General features: G+C 39.8%; 2 protein-coding genes across 2 annotated transcripts; one reads left to right on the top strand and one right to left on the bottom strand.

The window, feature by feature from the left end:
• Positions 1–11798: 11798 nt before the first annotated feature.
• On the top strand, positions 11799–13778 carry LOC110713021. Its single transcript, XM_021891489.1, has 2 exons — positions 11799–13006; positions 13095–13778. The coding sequence occupies exons 1-2, from the start codon at positions 11827–11829 to the stop codon at positions 13715–13717; spliced, it is 1803 nt and encodes a 600-aa protein (XP_021747181.1). The 5' UTR covers positions 11799–11826; the 3' UTR covers positions 13718–13778.
• A 91-nt stretch (positions 13779–13869) lies between these two features.
• LOC110713020 (protein MAIN-LIKE 1-like) lies at positions 13870–17012 on the bottom strand. Its single transcript, XM_021891486.1, has 4 exons — positions 16873–17012; positions 14714–16051; positions 14208–14633; positions 13870–14112 (listed from the first exon to the last, which is right to left on the bottom strand). The coding sequence occupies exons 1-4, from the start codon at positions 16939–16941 to the stop codon at positions 13972–13974; spliced, it is 1974 nt and encodes a 657-aa protein (XP_021747178.1). The 5' UTR covers positions 16942–17012; the 3' UTR covers positions 13870–13971.
• Positions 17013–17506: the final 494 nt, after the last annotated feature.

Below are 17506 nucleotides of genomic sequence, written 5' to 3'. Positions count from 1 at the left end.
CTGATGACATGAATGCCGGATCCCTAAGCCAGTTAGTTATTGGGATCCAGTTGGACGGAACGGACGCCTGCTTCCCGATCCTAAAGACTTTTTGGATTTTGAAATAATCAAGTTGGTGCCTATGGTCCAGGTGAATAGGCGGCCTAATCGGCTTGTGATCACCCCGTCCGAGCTGCAGAGGCTCGGCATTGAACATGTTCATCCTCAAGTTGAACTCCTTGTTCCTGGTCTTGATGCAGTAGAAGCGATGCTTCTAGTCGCACCATTTGGACGGCTTGTGCAGGATTACCAAGTAGTTAGGACGAGTGTTAAGAATGAACCAGCCGTCCGTCTGGGCGTTCATTCGCACCATATTGTGCATCTCGCAGAAGACCGAGAAGTTGGGGGTGAAGCCGTTCCTTAGGCATGTCACCAAGTAGACAAAATGTTGGCCCAGCTGTTCGGCACCAGTTGGAACAACGCAATGTCATATTCGCCAAGCAAGTCCTGAATGAATAGATGAAGGGGAAAGCGAAGGACCACATCCAAGGTGGCCCGATATACATTAAAGCTCCTACTTTGAGCCCCTTCATCGTCTGAGGTGGCCATCGAATAGGAATTCCTCGGTGGCTGAAGGTGGAAGCCTCTCCCAATCATGAGAAATTTTTAAACTTGTTGAATTTGTCATGAAGGAAGGCGAGGGCTACATCGCCGATTGGGGAGGCATACAGGTCATTGAAATTGACCTCATTCGCTTCCTCGTCCGCCTACCCAGCGTCCGGTTTTTCTACCTCTTGCTCGGCAGCTTATGGCTCGAGGTTCCTAGCCGAACCAAATTCAGAAGACAGCACTCTGTCTAATTCAGCAGCCTCGGCCGAGCTACCTCCCATTGAGCCCTAACCCGGCTCAGCAATCACGATGCCCTCTGGCACCAAAGGCCTATTACCCTTATCCTTTTTCCCTTCAACAGCGTCTGCCCGGTTCAGAAGAAGGAACGCTGCGAGGAGGCAGATCGGACGATTCAAAAATTCGGATCCCGGTCCATGGCCTAGCCGACCTAGTATTTTGTGTTGACGGTTGTTGAGAATTTTGGCCAGACACCCCTCCTCGGCCAGACCCAACGTCCGCCCGAATCGCAGAAGGAGGCCTCTTAGAAGAAAGCAGCTCATACGGCATCAAGACCGAGTTGGTATATCGTGAAGGGCGTTGTTCCGGATTTTGGCTGGACGCCCCAGCATCAGTTTCCCTTGTTTCCCGGTTTAAAGACTGGGAAGGAGGATTTTGTTGTGTGTTCTGTCCGAACAAGGTGGCAGTAACTTCCACCACCAAACACGCGCTACCACTGAATGTAGCGTTCATGTCATCTGTGTCCGTGTCCGTGTCCTTGTCATTTGGCTTTAGAGGAACTAAAGTATTGACTCTTTGGCCTTCTCTATTTCTTGTTGCCTCTCGGTCATACGTACCGCCTGTACGTGCCATGTTCGACTGCAAGGACAGAGAAGAATAGGTGGGGGTGAGTTGGTATGTCCTAGAAATGGACCCACTTTAAAGAGAGGAGAAGTCGGCTCCGTCCACTCTAGACTCCTCAATCCCAGGTGAACGACTGAACTCATGAGGAGAAAAGGACGAATGCGAGTGTTGTGCCAGTTCGTGTTTAAAAATAAAACAAGTATGAAAAGAAAAATATGTATTAAGAAGGAAGCAGACGGTTACCTCTATACGAGTAGGAAGTTCGAGAAACTTTGAAGATCTTAACAAATTGACCGGCAAACTCAAGAAGCTCGAACGAAAAACTCAAGTATACGGCAGAGCTATCAAAGATTAGGGAAGGAAAGCACTTTCTCTCTCTAGAAGCTCTGAATTCTCTCTAGATAAAACAAAGTTCCAAAGTGATTGTATGAAGTCAAACCAGCCCTATATATAGGCAAAATTTATGGGGGAAAAAAAAAGGAGCACTTGAAAGAGAGAAAGCCTCCTTATCTCAGGAGGCCCAAATCCCGAGAAAGGCGTCATAACGCCACCCCTAAAGGACAAGTGTCTTACTCTGATTTCGCCGCCAATCAGATCATTCCTTTTTAGGGCACCAACCTTAGAGTGCATACATTCCAACTCCTATAAATACCCCAATCATTTATGATAGGGAGGGGTGGATAAAGACATATCATTTATTGCATAAGCAAATTGCTCTAACTTCTCTCTACTTTCTCTCTCTAAAATATTCTCATTTTCGGTCACTAAATTGATCGTCGGAGGTGAATATGCTGTCGAACGGAATATTCATTGTTTTGCAAGTGTCTGAGACCGTCCGGTTATATTCACGACCTGTATCCCGAGGGATTCCAGAAAAACCCTGAAACAAGCATTAATACAAACTCTTATTTTTTATTTTTTTTTTGGTTTACTTTCTTCATAATGGAATTTTCTTTAATTTCATTGTTTACTTGTTTTTATCATCCAATTCTTTTACTCTTTTTCAATTACGGAGTACTTTCTCCCTCCCTTGGATTAATCCCCTTATCTCTTTAGAAGATAATAATGTATTGACTCAACCTTTTACTAATCTGGAAATTAAAGCTACTTTCTTTAATATGTCTCCTTATAAAGCCCTGGGTTCGGATGGTTATGGCCCCAAATTCTTTCAACATTATTGGAACATAATTAGTTTAGAATTATGGAAAGCTATTAAAAGTTTCTTTTTCACCGGTATCCTTTTAAAAGAGCTAAACCATACGATTATTACTTTGATCCCTAAATTAGCTACTCCTTCCAAAGCTAGTCATTACAAGCCTATTAGTCTCTATACTACTATTTATAAAGCTATTTCTAAAATCTTCGTAATTGGTGAAACCCTTCTTGAATAAAATTATTGGTCCTTATCAAAATGCTTTTGCTCCTGATCATGCTATTCTGGATAATATTCTCTTAGTACATGAAATTCTCAACCTTTTTAACAAATCTAAGAGTAAAAAGGTTGGTTAGCTTTAAAATTAGATATGGAAAAAGCTTATGACCGAATTGAATGAGATTTTTTATGGGCTACTCTCTCTTCTTTTGGTTTTTAACAGATTTGGATAAAGTGGATTAAATCTTGTATTACTACAGTCTCTTACTCTCCTACTGTTAACTACTCTACTACTTAACTTATTTGTCCCTTCTCGAGGTCTACGCCAGGGTGACCCCTTATCCTCAGTTTTATTTGTTATTTTTATGGAAGTTTTATCCAAAAAACTTCTCCATCTTAGCCAATCAAAGAAGCTTGGGATTGGCCTAAAAACTGCCCCTTCTGACCTGATTATTCCCTACTTACTCTTCGCAGATGATAGCTTATTATTTTGTAAAGCAACTTCTACAACTTGTGATACCCTTAGAAATACTTTGACTAAGTTTGCCACCCTTTTTGGGCAATTTGTTAATTTTCATAAATCATCAATTGTTTTCTCCAAATATGTTTCACAACAAAATAAATCTGTTTTAGCCAGTTACTTTAACATGACCCCTAAGTCATGTGTTTTTTCTTTAATTCCAATACTTATAAGAAAGACAACTTTCACCATTTGACTACAAAGTAAGATCAGAAAATGAATGGTTGGTCTTCTAATCTAGTTTCTAAAGCGGGTAAGGTTGTTTTAATCCAGAGCCATCTTGAGGTTGTTCCTTCTTATGCTATGTCCACAGCTAAATTGCTTGCATCTATCACTTCCTCTCTTGATAGAATAAATAGAGATTTTTTTCTGGAAACAATCTCCTTAAAAGAACGGATTGCCCTTGGTTGCCTGGGATACTATTTGTCAGCCTAAGAGTCAAGGTGGTCTTGGTTTACGTAAGTCGAAGGCTGTAAATTCTGCCTTCTTAGCTAAGCTAGGTTGGAAACTTCTTACTGATCCAAATAATCTGTGGGTACAATCGGTTTCAGCTAAATATCTTTGTCATTCCCATTTCCTTAGTTACCACCCCCAATCTGAGGATTCTTGGATATGGAATAAATTACTTCAGATTCTCCCTCTTCTTATTCGAGGCCTTCGTTGGAAAGTAGGAAATTGTTCTTCTATCCTGTTTTGGGTTGATATTTGGTGTGCTGATACTAATATCATAACCCTATTAGATTTGGAACCAAATCTTATTTCCAATCTTGATATTACCGTTGATACTTTTATTATAGATGACAACACTTGGGATGTTCCCCTTCTTCTATCCATCCTCCCAGTTGATTTGGTTCATAAGATCTGAGGTATCCCCCTACCTTCCTCTGCAATGCCTGATGAACCTTATTGGGGTTTATCAAAAGATGGTCAATTTACGGTGAAATCTGCTACGTGGTTAGCTCATAACCACTCTACTAGTTCTCCCAAATAGGACTTTCATTGGATATGGAAATTAGATATTCCCCCTAAAATGCAACTTTTTTATGGCAACTTCTTCATAACAGTCAACCTACTCGTTAAACTTAAGTTTTACGAAATATAAATATTCCTCATCACTGTGCCATATGTAGTAACTTTTCCAAAACACAAGATCACATGTTCCTCCATTCTTCTTTTTTAATTGACCTTTGGTCCTCATCTTGTGTTAGGAAATGGTTAGGAATTCTCCCTTCTTCCTCTTCCCTCCCTGATCTCTTGTCTTCTTTGAAAGTTATGTCCTCATGTATTCTCCCTAAGTTTTCTATTTTATTAAGGAGTATTTGGAAATGTAAAAATGTTATTGTTTTTCAAAACTCGCCCCCCTCTATTACTGCTATTTTCTTCCATGCTTTTTCATTTTCCCAGGAATGGCAGGCTATGAACTTTTTGGATTCCCTTCACTAATCCAATACTACTCTCTCTTCCACCAATCAAAAGAAGGCAACTACAATGACTGTGTCGTGGTCCCCTCCCCCAATAGGTTCCTGTAAGTTAAATTTTGATGGTTCTGCGAGTCATAACACTTCTACAGCTGGTGTTGTTATTAGGGACTCTTTTGGTAATCATATTGCCAGTCGTACTTATAATTTGGGTTCGTGCTCGGCTTTTCTTGCTGAGGCAATTGCCCTTCGTAATGGTCTTCTCCTGGAAAAAGATCACAATATTTCCCATATTTTTTTAGAAGGAGATAATTTGATTGTTATTAATATTTTGCATGGTCATTTTAACTGCCCATGGAAGGTTCAACTCCTAATGGAAGACATCAAGACTCTCTTGAATTCCTTTTCGGCCTTCAATTCCGAGCACATATTTCGTGAAAGAAATAGAGCAGCAGATTATGTGGCCTCTTTGGGTTACTCAATTCCGACCCACCAAGATATCGATACGTTCATGGATAGCAAGTTTTTTATATTTTTTACTATAAGATAGATTAGGGCACGGTCTTGTGAGAAGATGTTCCTAATCTCTTTCCCTGTATCTTACCTTATCAAATAAAATAAAATAAAAAATTACGGAGTACTTTAAATAATTTCAATACACATGGCTCTGATGATTATATTGATGTTCCCCATTAACAATAAAAACAACCCGAAAACCTAGCTAAGCTAGCCCCTGAATTAACAAGGAGTGTAAATTTAGCAATCGGCTCCAAGATTAAAGGCATAATTTTTTTGATTTTCTAGCCAAAATTTTTCTAGATCTAAGGTATGGAGTATTATGGACGCTAAATTGTATGAATCTAGCCAATTTCTCTCTAGCTATTTTATTTATGGATTGGGTTGGTATCTTGTTTTGACATTTAAGCAAGGATTCCCTTGCTTAATTAGACCTAGCTCTTGGCATCCATTGATGCTATGAAACAATTATATGACCTTGCCTAAGGCGTTGTTCAAAGTCTTGATAATTTTTCAAGCAAGGATCTCATTGATGGTATGAAACAATTATATGACCTCACATGCATATTGTAACCCCTATAAACATTGATCAATGGAATACTCTCCAATCACGGAGTTTTCACAATCTAACAAATAGAAATTCCATAAACGAATGGTCCGAATATGCGATCAAGTGATGTTATAGAATAGCATGACCATACCATTGTTTTCGTTTGTGAGCAAATCATGCAAAGGTATGGCTTAGGCATTTAGGCTGTGTTCGATAGATCACTTGATTTTCACCTATTTAGTTTTATCTAATTTAATTTGAACTTATATGAACTTATTACACCTTATTAGAATTTATTTTAGCTGTAATTTGAACTTGGGTAAACTTTTTATCAACCCTTATCATAATTTATTTTTCTTGAACTTATATTACTATACTAGAACTTAGTTTTCCTGAAATAATTGAATATAGGGTGAATAAAACATGAAGTTAATTATGACAAACTTTGAATTTGATACATTTTTTTACTTCCACTAGTTTGAAACAAAATAGGGTTTTAAATGAATGGGAACATAATAACTCCATTAAGTATCAAAATCAAACCATGGTAAAGGCATGGTAGGATCCACACAATTAATGATCAAGCAATAAATGGATTACACGGCTATAAGTCACCAAGAAATTAATCAATGAAGCCATATTATATAATTATGAAAAACAATTTCAAGGAAACTTTAGAAAAATGCAACAATGAAAAATAGCACACATCAACGCTTATATAAGCGTAACGAATGATCGCAGCTCATACGTACGCTTAAATCCTTGCCAACGACACAACGAATGCGATGGCAGCGACAATCAAGGCTGGGAAGGGAGCAAGTGAGCTAGAAGCACCATGGTCATGCTCACCTTTAGGACTTGGGGCATGGTCATGGTCGTTATGACCATGGTCATCGTGGCTATGGTCGTGGTCGTCAGCTGCCATTGCAGCCACTACCATGATAATCAAACAAGCAGCAAAGATGTAGGTCTTAACACGAGAATAAGCCATTGTAATTAAAAGAGAATCAACTGCTCGTATTTGAATTAATGTCTCTAAATTTAGAGCTTAAGTAGTAATAATTGGTAACGTTATTTTTTGTTGCTTTATTTAGCTACCACAGCTTGGGTTTATATATATAATATATAATGGACCTATCGGCCAGCCAAAGGTTATCTATCATGGTATAACGACATAATGTGTTAATGTCATAATGATGACTATATTGTACTTAAAATTGTACTTTCAATACGTATTGTACTTCCTGCATAATATTGTATAGCTAATTATTGTATTTTTTGCATATTCGAACTAAGTCAACCAATTGAGAGTTGACATTCATTTAATATATAAAATAGATTAAGATCCGTGACACGCACGGTTTTTAACTAAATTTTATATTGAATTATAATGTTAATTCAACAACAATAATCTGCCCCCCCCCCAAAAAAAAAAAAAAAAAAAAAAACAAACAAAACTCGTAATTTAAAATGAATTTTAAAAACTTGTACCTGTACGACCATACCAAAGATGTTAAGATTATTGATGTATGTATACACTGTAAATATTTTAAATAAAAATTGAAAGAAATTTATGGAGTGAGGTTTTATACTACTCCTTACACAAAATGAAAAATTCAAATAAGTACGTACATGTAGTACGACATACTCATATATAGTTATACCCTTCGTGTTGTTGATAGACTTTCATTGGCACAACATTTAAAAATTTATTGATTTTATTTTACTTTATATTAATCAACTTTTTTTTAATAGTTATTACCGAGTAGCAGTTTTTTATACAAAAATTTTAATAGTATTGTTGGAGAAATTATATATTTTTAATTGATTAGTTAGGATTATGTATTGTATTATTAAATTTTTAGTTGAAATAAAAAATGGTCACAAATTTCTGCACAAAGTTTTGACACCGAGTAGAAAATAATTTTTATATATACATATATATGTATTACTAAAATTATTTTCATTTTAAATTAAATAAACTTTATTGTCAAATAAAAAAATTAAAATATACACATCGTAGTAATCTTGGATAATCTTCTAATATCAATCGTATCTTGCAATATAGAAAGAAAATGTTGTACGTTATACCGTGATGAAGATTTGACATTAAAACAAACAAAAAAAATCAAAAGAAGAAAGGATGTATAGGAAAAAAAATTTAATCAAGAGATCACATGTCGTTTTTATTCGCCTTTAGTATATAGTTACAGATTCTTGGAAACAAAATTGTCATTAATTTGAATTTATAGTTAATATTTAAACTGAAACAAAATATTAGAGGTATTTGAAAAAAATGTATAAAGTGATGTTTTAAGGTAATTTCTTCATTATCAGTTATGTGAATCAATTTTATTATTACTTTTTGGGCAAAATCTAATAATCCTCCGTTTAAAAGATAAATAAAAAGGAAGTTGAAATAATATTTTAGGTAAATGTGTTTGGAAAAATTATGAGAACCAAATAAAAAGAAATATATATGTCATAAAGATAATATAAAAGATTTGGAATATTATTATTATTATTATTATTATTATTATTATTATTATTATTATTATTACTATTATTATTATTATTATTATCTCAAAAACAGACAAAGTCATACAACCTACAATAAAGTAGTGGGAAGCCGAGATACAATCTGGGCCCCCACTCCTCTAGTTATAGCAAAGCCTACCCTAGTGAAGATATGAACTGCAGCACGAGCCCCAATGTCTTGCATCGTCGAGAACCTCTAAACCCGCATCAGCAACGCAACAACCTCCTTCTCTAATTTCCCAAGCGAAGAAAAGGACAAAGGGAATGAAACCATATCTAATCAGCAGATAACTAGCTTCATACTTCACCCGCTTCCGATGAACCGCATCAGCCACAACCCGTCCAGGAACAAAGTCAGATAGCCCTGTCTGTGTCAAAGGAGAAGATCCTGTTAAGTCCACACATACATCGCGACCACGATCCGAGGAATAAAGTAACACATCAGCATGTCTAAGGGCCCCGTCATTCCCTCTAGACAACCTCCTTTCTTGCTGAAATCCCATATCTGTAACAGATATCAATAAGGGTATCCCGGACAACATTATGCCGATGCTTAATACCCACAATACCAGCCCATGACACGGCGTGATCACCGAGAATATCCCTAGTAAAAACTCGAGAACAAGAAGAGCATGGCGTCGGAATATAGAATAATGGAACACCCATCCGGTAGCACAACACACATCGATAGGTCTTTGCGTTCATCGTCTGACCCAACTCAGAAATAGGGACTGCCCGAAATCAAGTAGAGGTGTGATCTCCCTGCTGCGATTTCCACAATGCTGATTGTCGAGGAGACAAAGAAAAGACAGATTATGTAGAAGCGGTAACCTTTGTGAAATATATATCTGCCAATTTCTTCATGAGTTTAGGAGCAGCGACCTCACTAGGATTACTCATAATTTCATACTTCACTGTTCCATTGAACAAACTCAAAGCATCTTCAAAGGCTCATCCAAGACCAATAATGTCAGCATGTCGTAAAAGCTTTGTTTGCAACCCAGCAGACTGTAACCGAGAAGCAAGAAAAGCATAATGACGAACATCACCTGCGGAATATACCCCAAGCCCTCCAAACGCAAATGGTAAAGTGGCAAGCCGCCATTGCCAATCGCTAAACCCAGGCTCCAAAGTAGTAACAATACGCTCCAAGGAACATTGAAGAGCCCCGTCGAATGTGCGCTAAAACGTCTTAAAAGTACTAGGAAGGAAAGTACACAATGCAAAGTAGAGTTTAGAAACTCTGGTACATGCTCTAAGTAACAATAGCTCACACTAAGGATCTTCAAGCATAGCAACCTTATCTATAAGCGCAATGGTCTTGGTCAGCCTCTGCATCACAAGCTCACCACTAAAACCGAAATCAGAACTAACGAGACCACCAAGCAACTTAACACCACACAAAGGTTGAGCAATACTAGGCGGAAAAACACCCACAAGCTTGCTTTGAAGGTCTTCTGTAGGCCAGAAAACTTCAGTTTTTTCCACATTATTATTATTATTATTATTATAGATGTATCAAATATATTTTTTTAAAAAAAATATATATTTTGATTAAAGTGGGGTGGGAAATTTTGGAGGGAAAAAACAGCACCAGGATGTGACACGTGTCACTCCCAGTATCTATTTTAGTATTAAGTTATTGATGAATGTCATAAGATTATTGTTGTCAATTGTCACCACCAAAAAAAAAGAAAGAGAAAAATAGAAGCTATATATAACCCAAAAAAATAATCTACTCATATACGTCAAAAAAAAAAAAAAACTAATTATTTGCATAGGAAAATTAAGGCTAGCTAGCTAAAGAAGGGATTTGTTAAACATCGCCCGCGTTTTTCTACATAAAGCCCACATTTTTTAAAAATGTTGACATTATTGCCCTTGTTTTAATTTTTACCGAAAATAAAATTTTTCACTCATAAAAAATGTGGAGCAGGACTGGATCGCCGAGTGAAACCGAAGAGCCCTCAACGTCGGGTAGATGCACCGGAGAGACGCCGTTGACGCCGGAAAAGGAGGTACGAAGCCATCTAAAACCACGAATTGGCGGCTGGCGTCCTGCCGGGACGCCGTGACCGTAGTGGTGGCGCCTAGCCAGGACGCCGCCACCGTGGCTCTGGCGCCTGGCCAGGACGCCGCCACCGTGGCCGTGGCGTCTGGCCAAGACGCCGCCGCCACGGTGGCGGCGTCCTGGCCAGGCGCCACCGCCACGGTGGCGGCGTCCTGGCTAGACGCCACCGCCACGGTGGCGGCGTCCTGGCTAGGCGCCACCGCCACGGTGGCGGCGTCCTGGCTAGGCGCCACCACTATTTTTTTTTTTTTTTTTTTTTTAATTTAATTTAAAATTTGTTTATTTTTTTTTTTTTGTGTTACAATTTTTTTCTTTTTTTTTTGGTTTTTTTTTTGTTTTGTTTTTAATTGTTTTAATTTGTTTTTGTTTTTAATTTATTTATTTTTTATTTTTTTTTTTACAATTTTTTTCGTTTTATGTTTTTTTTTTGTTTTTATTTTTTTGGTTTATTTTTATTTATTTAATCTAAAGTTTTGTTTATGTTTTTTATTTTTGTGTTTTGTTTTTTTTTTTTTTTGAATACTTTTTGTTTATTTCTTTGTTTGTTGTTTATAATTTATTATTGTTTTTGCTTTTGTGCTAATGTTGTGTCAAATGTATTAATTTAATCTACTCTTATGTGATTATATTTATATGTTATTGTTGCAGGATTATGGTGGAGACGGAAATGATTATAGTGGGATTTTTGTACACGATGGTCTGTTCGAAGATGCTCAACAAGCGGTTGATTGGGCGAAACAGGTTGCAATTAGATCAGGTTTTTGTTTAGTAGTAGCAACTCATAAATCTCAACGGGATGGTAGAATGGATCGCATTTTGAGATGCGACCGTTATCGCAAAAGGGAGGAACGAGATTTCAGTCAAGCGATTCGGTTTGATACAAAGCGGAAAGGTTGTGGGTGTCAGTTCAGAGTAAAGGTTCGACAACAGCAAAGGGGTGACGGTTGGGAAGTGAAGAGTTACGGTAAATGGGGGTATCACAACCATGAGATGATCGCATATGAAGTGGGTCATCGACAGTTAAGTGGCCTAAGTCCTGCTGCGAAACTAATTGTAAAAGAAATGAGTGATGCTCAAGTGAAGCCTGCTAAAATATTAGCATCTGTGTTGGAGAAATTTCCTGAAGACCAACCAAACCGAAGACACATCTACAACGTCAGACATAAATTGAGGTTTGAACGGTCAGAGGGAAGGAACCCTATACAGCAGCTTCTACACCAGGCACAAGCACGTGGTTACCTGTACTGGTTTGAATCTGATGAAGACACATCGGAGGTGACTCATTTGTTCCTTGTGCATCCTGATTGTGCTGATATGATTTCGTCTTGGCCATCTGTGATTCTGATCGATTCAACGTACAAGACAAACAAGTATAAGTTTCCACTGGTTGAGATGGTTGGGATGACTCCAACGAACCAGAACTTTTTGATTGGTTATGCAGTTATGAAGGATGAGACGGTTGCGAGTTACCGTTGGGTGTTGGAGAAGTTGAGAAATTACATCGGCCCAAGTGTTCAGCCATCGGCCATCGTCAGCGATTGTGAGGGAGGTCTCTTTGCCCCTATAGCGGAGCTGTTTCCGGAGTCGAGCCATTTACTGTGCACATGGCACATCAACAAATGCGTGAAAGTCAAAGCCTACAACCTTTTCAACAAGAACTTAGATTCAGCAGAGAGATTGGTAAATGGTAAGTGGCGGAAGATCCTGCAAGCTACCACGGAGGCAGAGTACGACCGAGCCTTGGATAACTTCAAGGATGCATACCAATGGTGCCCGGCAATCGTAGACTATGTGATGCAGCAGTGGGTGCCTCAGAGGGAAAAGTTTGTCAAATATTGGACAAACCAAGTTCTTCATTTTGGAAACACTACTACATGTAGAGTTGAGAGCGCTCATAGAGCTCTGAAGGACTGGATTGATTCTTCCACCTCTGCTCTGGATACACTGTTCGAGAGAATAAACAAGGCTATTGATACTCAGAGGAACGGCATCAAGAACTCTCTCGAGGACTCCAGACGGCGACATGGCACGATGTATAGCCATTTCATATTTAAGATTCTCCATGGTCGTGTGTCACACTACTGCTTGGGGTTGATTCTGAGCGAGCACACCAGGATGAGGGAGTTGGGTGATGAAGTGGCTATTCGGTGCGGATGTGCTATATCGGTGACTCATGGACTACCTTGTGCATGCACCATTCACCGCGTAATTACGCAAGATAGGGCGTCGTTACATGTTGATCAGGTTCATACATTCTGGCGGACGCTCGTTATCGGAGAGCATGCTGTTCCACAGACAGTCAACCGTGAACAGGAGGAGTTGGAGCAGTTTCGTTCGATGTTTGACCAAGTGTCCTCCAGCCACCCTTCAGTCATTCGTAGTGCTACCCACGTACTTCATGACATGTTCAACTCGTCGTGCTTGGATCATGAGGAACCTGAGGGGGTCGAGCGACCACGGGGCCGACAACCACGGCGGGAAAGGAGTGCGTTTGAGTACATTCGTGGTCGTGGTCGTACATCGTCATCAAGTGGTAGTCAAACATCTTCGTCGGTGAATATGCCCGGCACCGGTACGGTACTTTAGTTTAATTTACTTTTTAGAGTGTTTGTTTAGTTTTCTGCTAACTTGTTAATTGTGTTTTTTGATGTGTGCAACAGGCAGAATGGACATTGAACATTTTCCATATAAAGACAGGATCCCTAACATCATGATGCCGTTCCTGGACGGGTGGAATGATGTGGTTGCAGATGGTAACTGTGGATTTCGGGTTGTGGCTGATGTGTTTCAGATGGGTGAAGACAACTACGGTTTAGTGCGTCAGTTGATGTACAGTGAAATCGCCTCAAACCGAGCTGTTTATCGCCACGTGTACGGACAGGACTTGGATAGGTCTCTGCAGCGTATCCGGTGGGGAGGAGGACGTTGCGGTCAAAATCATTGGTTCGACGCGCCCCTTGATCTCTTCGCCGTTGCAAACATCTACAAGTGTGCAGTGATGCATTTCGGCCTTGGTTTGCATGGTCGAGCTTACTATCCGTGTACCACGGTTCTGCCTTGGTGTTCGCGTGAGACCGTCACCAGACCGGTAAGAGAGGTTGCTATTGGATTTCTGGGGCCGTCATACAGACATTTCATCCGACTGGACCTGTCACCCGATTTTCCGGTCCCACCGATTATACCAACGTGGTACACCATTCGTACAGCAAGCGTAGAGGGCTGGGATGCGTTATATCATGACCGGGTGCAGCAGTGGAACAATCTAGTTGCCTTTTCTATGTGACCTAATATTGCTATTGCTATGTTTTTCCCATTTATTTAATTTTCGGATTCTAATTTTCGTATTTAGTTTTCCCATTTAAATGTGAACCTGTATTTAGTTTTCGTATGCCCACTAATTACAACTTAAAATAAAAGTTATAAAAACTAAAAATATAATGTCAAATTCTAAGAACTTAAAATAATAATTATAAGAACAGATAATGTTAACTTTTACAAACAACTAGGAAAATGTTTTATAAATGCACTGCCGACATATCAATAATCTCTCTGTGACGCCCACTGCCACTGCTCAAGGGCCCGTTCCAGTTCATCAATAACAGCTCTGCCTGTTGCAGTCGTCATGTTGTCCCTCTCCTCAAAAAGTCTGTGTCCCAACTGCGTCATCTTTCTCATCCACTACACATAACAAAACACATAAAATTCAATAACGACGTATTATGAGACGTATTATATGAAAAAAAACACAACTACAAATGTTTTATGAGACGTACCGCATCCACGGCAGTGGGCGGTGGCACATCATCATCATCGGCGTCGTCGCCGTGGTGGACGTCTCTGATCAACCTCGGGTGCGAGTGCCGGTTGTACCACTCCATGTAGTGCTGGTCACACATGGCAGCCACCCCAGTTGGCGGCCGCTGCAACTGCTCAATCCATATGCGGGCAACCATCGGAAACTGCTCCCACGTGCCAATCATGCTTGCCGGCCATTGGACGACGTACTCCTTCAACGACGCAGATCGGACGGCCTTACTGGGCCATGCTGGTGGAGGAGGAACAACTTGGACATATCCAAGCTGGCGAAGACAGCGCTGCGGCATGTACGCCTCTACGATCTCACGATACTGAATCAGTCCCGTGTAGAGGGTCCTGGGTACCCTATTACTAGGGTTCTGGCCGAAAGGCATCCAGTTCACCTGCACATTTTTTAAAATTAGTAAGATTCATACAATAAACACATCAAACTATAAAAGTAGAAATAATTTAAACACTTTACCTCTAATGGGGACATCCTGTCAAGCAATAACCGTATCGATCGCAGGCGGTCAATGGACTTCTTCTCGACACGCGGACTCCACGCACAGGCACGTGGCTGGCCATCCCCAATAGGAACCGGGTCGCGGTGTGGTCGAAACGCCGGGAAATACTCGTATATCCACGTCTGTAACAACGTCATACATCCAGTGATACCTGCCGCATCAGCCCGGCTCGAGAATCCTAACTGGCGATACATGTACGCTAATGTAGCCGACCCCCAAGAAAACTGGCCTACTCTGTCGGGCTCACACGCGTCAACTATGTCGCGTGGCCTGAGCTTGTTTCCGCTCTTATCCGGAAACAAGGTACACCCGAGAAGAAGAAAAACATATGCAGCCAGCTGTGTGTCCTGCGTCCTACGTGAAGTGGGGTGCAAACATCGCTGCAAAACTGCTGCGATCTTAACACCGCCGTGATCCCACACACCAAGTGCCGCTGTGTACAGCGCAGCCCTATCCACCGCCAACAGCTCCGCCAATAAATCTGCCTGATCCGCATCTGTGACAACAGATGCTCGGTTTCCCTCTACGGGAATCCCAAGGATGGCCTCGACGTCATGCAACATGATCGTCATCTCACCGAACGGAAGGTGGAAAGAGTTCGTGTCCGGCTGCCATCGCTCAACGAAAGCCGTGATCAGCGTCGAGTCAATCCTCTCATGCATGGTGGCAGGAAGGTGGCTCACTCTAGTGGCCCTCAATCGGCCGACCATCTCGCTCTCCTCCGGCCAAGCCTCAGCCCAACTACACAAGAAGTTACAAGTCCTCTCCCGGGTTTGGCATTTCAAAATGCCGCTATCCAAAGCCCGCTCTTGGTCCTCCCAAATACGGGTAGCGATGTGTCCTAGAAAGCTAGGAATCACACTCCCGTCTATAGGTCCCCCAGCCACCTCGCCCCTCACCACCCAAGAATCATTAACGGCCCTCGACCGTTTTCTGCTAACCGCAGACACAGTGGACGCAGATGATGTGCCAGATCTACTAACAAATCTACCATCTCTACCCTTACGCACGTCTACCCTACGCGTCTCATACACATCATCAAGCCTCTGACTGAATGGACCGTAATCATCATATGGTCCACTCTGATCGTCCACATCCTCATCTGCATCCTCCTCCTCCTCCTCCTCATCACCATCATCATCTTCATCATCCTCAGAATAGTGCACCCGTTCTCTACGAGCCGAGGCCGAAATACCACGGGATCTAACGTGTCTGGGCCCCGATCTCTCCATTGAGTTCATCGTACTTCTCATAATGTCCATACTCTTCCCAGCCCCAGAACGAAAATACGATGCCTAACACAAAATAACAAAACATGTAATATGCAATATAAACATGTAATATAAACATAAAAAAAGTAATTAAAATAAATAAATAAAACAATATACATATGATGGAAAATAAATTAAAAACATTACAAAATATTAACAACCTAAAAATAAAAAAATTAATAACCTAATAAATAAATAAATAAAAAATTGGAAAAAACAAAGCAAAAAAAAAAATTACCCAAAAAAAACAAATTGGAAAAAACAAAGTGAAAAATATAAAATTATAAAAACTTAAAAAAAGAAGAACATCAAAATTTTAAAAAAAATTTATAACAAAAAAAAGGGAACATAAAATTTTTTTTAAGTAAAAAAACTAATTCAAAAAAAAAAAAAACAAGAACAATAAACAAGAACATAAAATTAAAAATTAAAAAAAAAAAAGAGGAACATAAAATTTTTTTAAAAAAAACCAACAAAATTTAAAACAAAATAAAAAAAAAATCAGAAACATAAAATTTAAAATTAAAAAAAAGAAAAACAAATTTAAAAAAAAATCAAAAAAAAAATAATTATTTTCGAAAATTAAATTTCAAATTTAAAACCAAAAAAAAATTAAAAAAAAAAATAAAAAGGCGGCGGCGCCTAGGCCAGACGCCGTGACGGTGGCGGCGGCGTCTAGCCCAGACGCCACTACCACGGCGGCGGCGCCTAGGCCAGACGCCGGTGCCGTAATTCTGGCGCCTGGGCCAGACGCCACCGCCACCGTCACGGCGTCTGGCCTAGGCGCCACCACCGCCTCCGACCTTTTTTTTTTTATTTTTAAACACAAAATTAATAAAAAATACCTTCTCGCCGGAAAACCGCTGTCCACCCGCCGCCTGTGCCGCCACTTCCTTGCCGGGCCGCCTCGACATCGCTCGGAAAGTTTTTTAGAGAGAGAAAGTGGAAGTAGAGAATTGAGAGAAGAAATTGTGTTTTTTACTTTGAGGGCAAAAGTGACAATTCACTCTAATTTTGTGGGCTTTATGTGGAGATTCGCGGGCGATGTTTAGCAATTGAGCTAAAGAATTGGATAGTGTGAACCTTTTAGATAGATAATAGAAAGGTGAAAAGTTTTATATTCATTTTTTTTTTTTTTACAAACAGCGAAAATAGAAAATACTTCCTCCGCTTTTTTAGTACTTGTAACACTTTACTTAAATGAAAATGTCACAATTGTTACAACACACTATAATATAATTGAAAAGTTATTTTGAGGAAATGTTGTATTATTTCCCTTACTTAAAGTATATTGCCCACTAAATTATACTTCTAACAACCTCTCATCCCATTTTTCATGTATACTAGGGCAGCTAACGCACACGATGCGCACGCTATAGCTAGTCATATTTGGGGAGCTTTTTTGATTTGGTGTTATGTCACAACTTTAATTGTTGCTAGCAATAATATAAGGGAAAATATGTAAGTAAATGTTTGTAG

This window comes from Chenopodium quinoa, unplaced genomic scaffold (assembly GCF_001683475.1).
Source record: "Chenopodium quinoa cultivar QQ74 unplaced genomic scaffold, ASM168347v1, whole genome shotgun sequence".
Taxonomy (NCBI): Eukaryota; Viridiplantae; Streptophyta; class Magnoliopsida; order Caryophyllales; family Amaranthaceae; genus Chenopodium; species Chenopodium quinoa.
Note: the sequence above shows the minus strand (reverse complement) of the source record. Positions and strands in the feature narration are given on the sequence as shown.